The 2,355-nt window shown below is 44.2% G+C and overlaps 1 protein-coding gene across 1 annotated transcript; it reads right to left on the bottom strand.

The window, feature by feature from the left end:
• Positions 1-1,080: 1,080 nt before the first annotated feature.
• LOC127056779 (olfactory receptor 52E2-like) lies at positions 1,081-2,019 on the bottom strand. The gene has a single exon (XM_050965092.1). The coding sequence runs from the start codon at positions 2,017-2,019 to the stop codon at positions 1,081-1,083; it is 939 nt and encodes a 312-aa protein (XP_050821049.1).
• Between the last annotated feature and the right edge of the window lie 336 nt (positions 2,020-2,355).

The following is a 2,355-nucleotide window of genomic DNA, read 5'->3' as shown; positions in this document are numbered from 1 at the left end:
CTGCTTCGGATGTACTTGAAACAATACTTGCTGTTACTTTTGGAATCTTTGGCCAGCTGTTCTTCAAATTCTTTTTTGGCTTTCCTAATTCCATTTTTACACTTTGTTTGCCAGAGTTTATGCTCTTTTCTATTTTCTTCAGTTGAATTTAACTTCCACTTTTTAACAGATGCCTTTTTGCCTCTTCTTTTCCTTTGTTGTTTACTCACAGTGGAAGAATATCCACAAGATATTGGGAGTGGCAACCAACTGCTACAGAAGGACAAGAGAACCCACAGATTAGTGGCAAAACCCTTCTTCCCAGTATCTACCCTGCCATTGGGTTCATGTCCCCCCACCAAGTCTGACCTTCAAGTATCTCCGATCACATGACATCTTCTGCATGGCGACTGCATCTTACTCTCCATGGTTGTGCATCACACTTAGCTGATGTGTTACTTGTGGCATGGCTGGCATCCACTATCCTGGCTATGTCCCCGCAACACCCCACTGTATCTCAGCCTTGGCTCCCCATTGTCACAGATGGTTTGTGCTGCCCCATCTCCTGGCTCTGGTCGGCTCCAGCTCCAGCTCCACAACTCTGCCTCAGCACTGTTGCTCTGTCTGCGGTCCAGCTTGAGGTGCTGAGAACTGCATTAATAGCCCCAAATCACTTAAAAACTAATCTACACGTAGCCCAATCTCAATCAAATTCCAAATCAAAACACCAGTACAGATACTTGAATCCTGATTGAGGGTTGCAGGTGTTTCACACAAAAAATGACAAATGGGGGCATTAAACATAGCCTCAGATTATCCCAAAATTTATATATTTGAAAAACAGTAATAACATTATCATATTAATTATTTCTAATTGCATTCTATGATGCTAGTGAATGTCCATATTTTGTATTGAATTAGTTTGTTATTGTTAGTCTTTGGTTTATCCTCCAGGCTTCCTGAAGTATTGGACATAGAAAATCAGGTAAATTTTCCGATAACGCTGAGCTCAGCCAAACTCGGAAAGAGCACCCTTGATTAATGAGGGGATATACTTTCTCTTTCTTGTCACACAGGTTTCAAGGCAGTGACCCCATGTGATCACTTTCTGCAGATGTATTTGCCCACTTTGTCACGAAGATCTTTGGATTTGACCCCATAAATGATTGGGTTGAGCATGGGAGGGATGAGGAGATAGAGGTCAGCCAAGATGATGTGAATGTAGGGAGCGATGCTCTGACTGAACCGGTTTGTGAGGTTGGAAAAGAGGCCGGGAGTATAATACATCAGCATCACACAGATGTGGACTGTGCAGGTGTTGAGGGCTTTTTGGTGGGCTTTCTTGGAGGAGAGTCTGAGGATGGCCCTCATGATCAGACCATAGGACAGGGCAACGAGCGTCAGGTCTGACATGTTGACTACGAAGAATAGCACCAAGCCATATGTCCTGTTGACTGTGATGTCCCCACATACCATCTTCACCACAGCCATGTGCTCACATTGAGTGTAGGGGATAATGTGATTGGCACAGAATGGCTGCTGGCTCAGGAGCAGGGGCAGGGGCATAATGAAGAGAACAGCTCTTATCAAACCCAGGAGCCCTAGCTTAGCTATTCGAGTGTTAGTGAGAACGATGGTGTATCTCAGAGGGTTACATATGGCAACATAACGATCGAAGGCCATTGTCACGAGGACGGCTGAGTGCATAACAGAAACAGTGTGAAGGAAAAACATCTGGGTGAGGCAGCCCCCCACTGTAATGCCTTTCAAATTGAACCAAAATATACACAGTGCATTTGGCATGACGAAAGTAGGTGTGGCAATGTCTGTGAGTGCCAGCATGCAGATCAGCAAGTACATCGGCTTGTGCAGGGTCTGCTCTTTGTATACAACAAACAGAACTGTGAAATTTCCCAACAGGCCGATAATGTAGAACATAGAGAAAGGGATGGAGATCCAGACGTGGGCTGTTTCCAGGCCAGGGATGCCCATTAGGATGAATGTTGAAAGGTTAGAGTGGGTGATGTTGAAAACTGCCATGATGTGGTCAATTTATCGACTGGTCTCAGAAATGCTTCAGGTGCCTGTAAAGGGAGAGAAGCATAGTGAAGAGGGGTTACACACTTTATAGATAATAGTATGATAAATATTGTATAGTTAACAATCTAGAACTGGAGGTAATCAGTGAAGTGCCAACATTTACAGGTGGCATCACATTATTTAGGTCAGAGTCAAGTCCAGAGAAGTCCTCTGCGGGAATTGAAAAAGCTAAGCGAATGAGGAGCAAGATGGCAGATGAATTTCAATGTCAAGAAAATGTGATGTGTATGCCCACTGGAGGAAAAAGCTTGAACTCCTAAAACACTGTACGAGGTT

This window comes from Gopherus flavomarginatus, chromosome 1 (genome assembly GCF_025201925.1).
Source record: "Gopherus flavomarginatus isolate rGopFla2 chromosome 1, rGopFla2.mat.asm, whole genome shotgun sequence".
In the NCBI taxonomy this organism is placed as follows: domain Eukaryota; kingdom Metazoa; phylum Chordata; order Testudines; family Testudinidae; genus Gopherus; species Gopherus flavomarginatus.
The sequence above is the reverse complement of the archived record's forward strand: the minus strand, read 5'-3'. Positions and strand labels throughout refer to the sequence as shown.

What these genes read in the sequence shown, in the direction of transcription:
- LOC127056779 (XM_050965092.1), bottom strand. Translation starts at nt 2,019, where the DNA reads ATGGCAGTTTTCAACATCACCCACTCTAACCTTTCAACATTCATCCTA.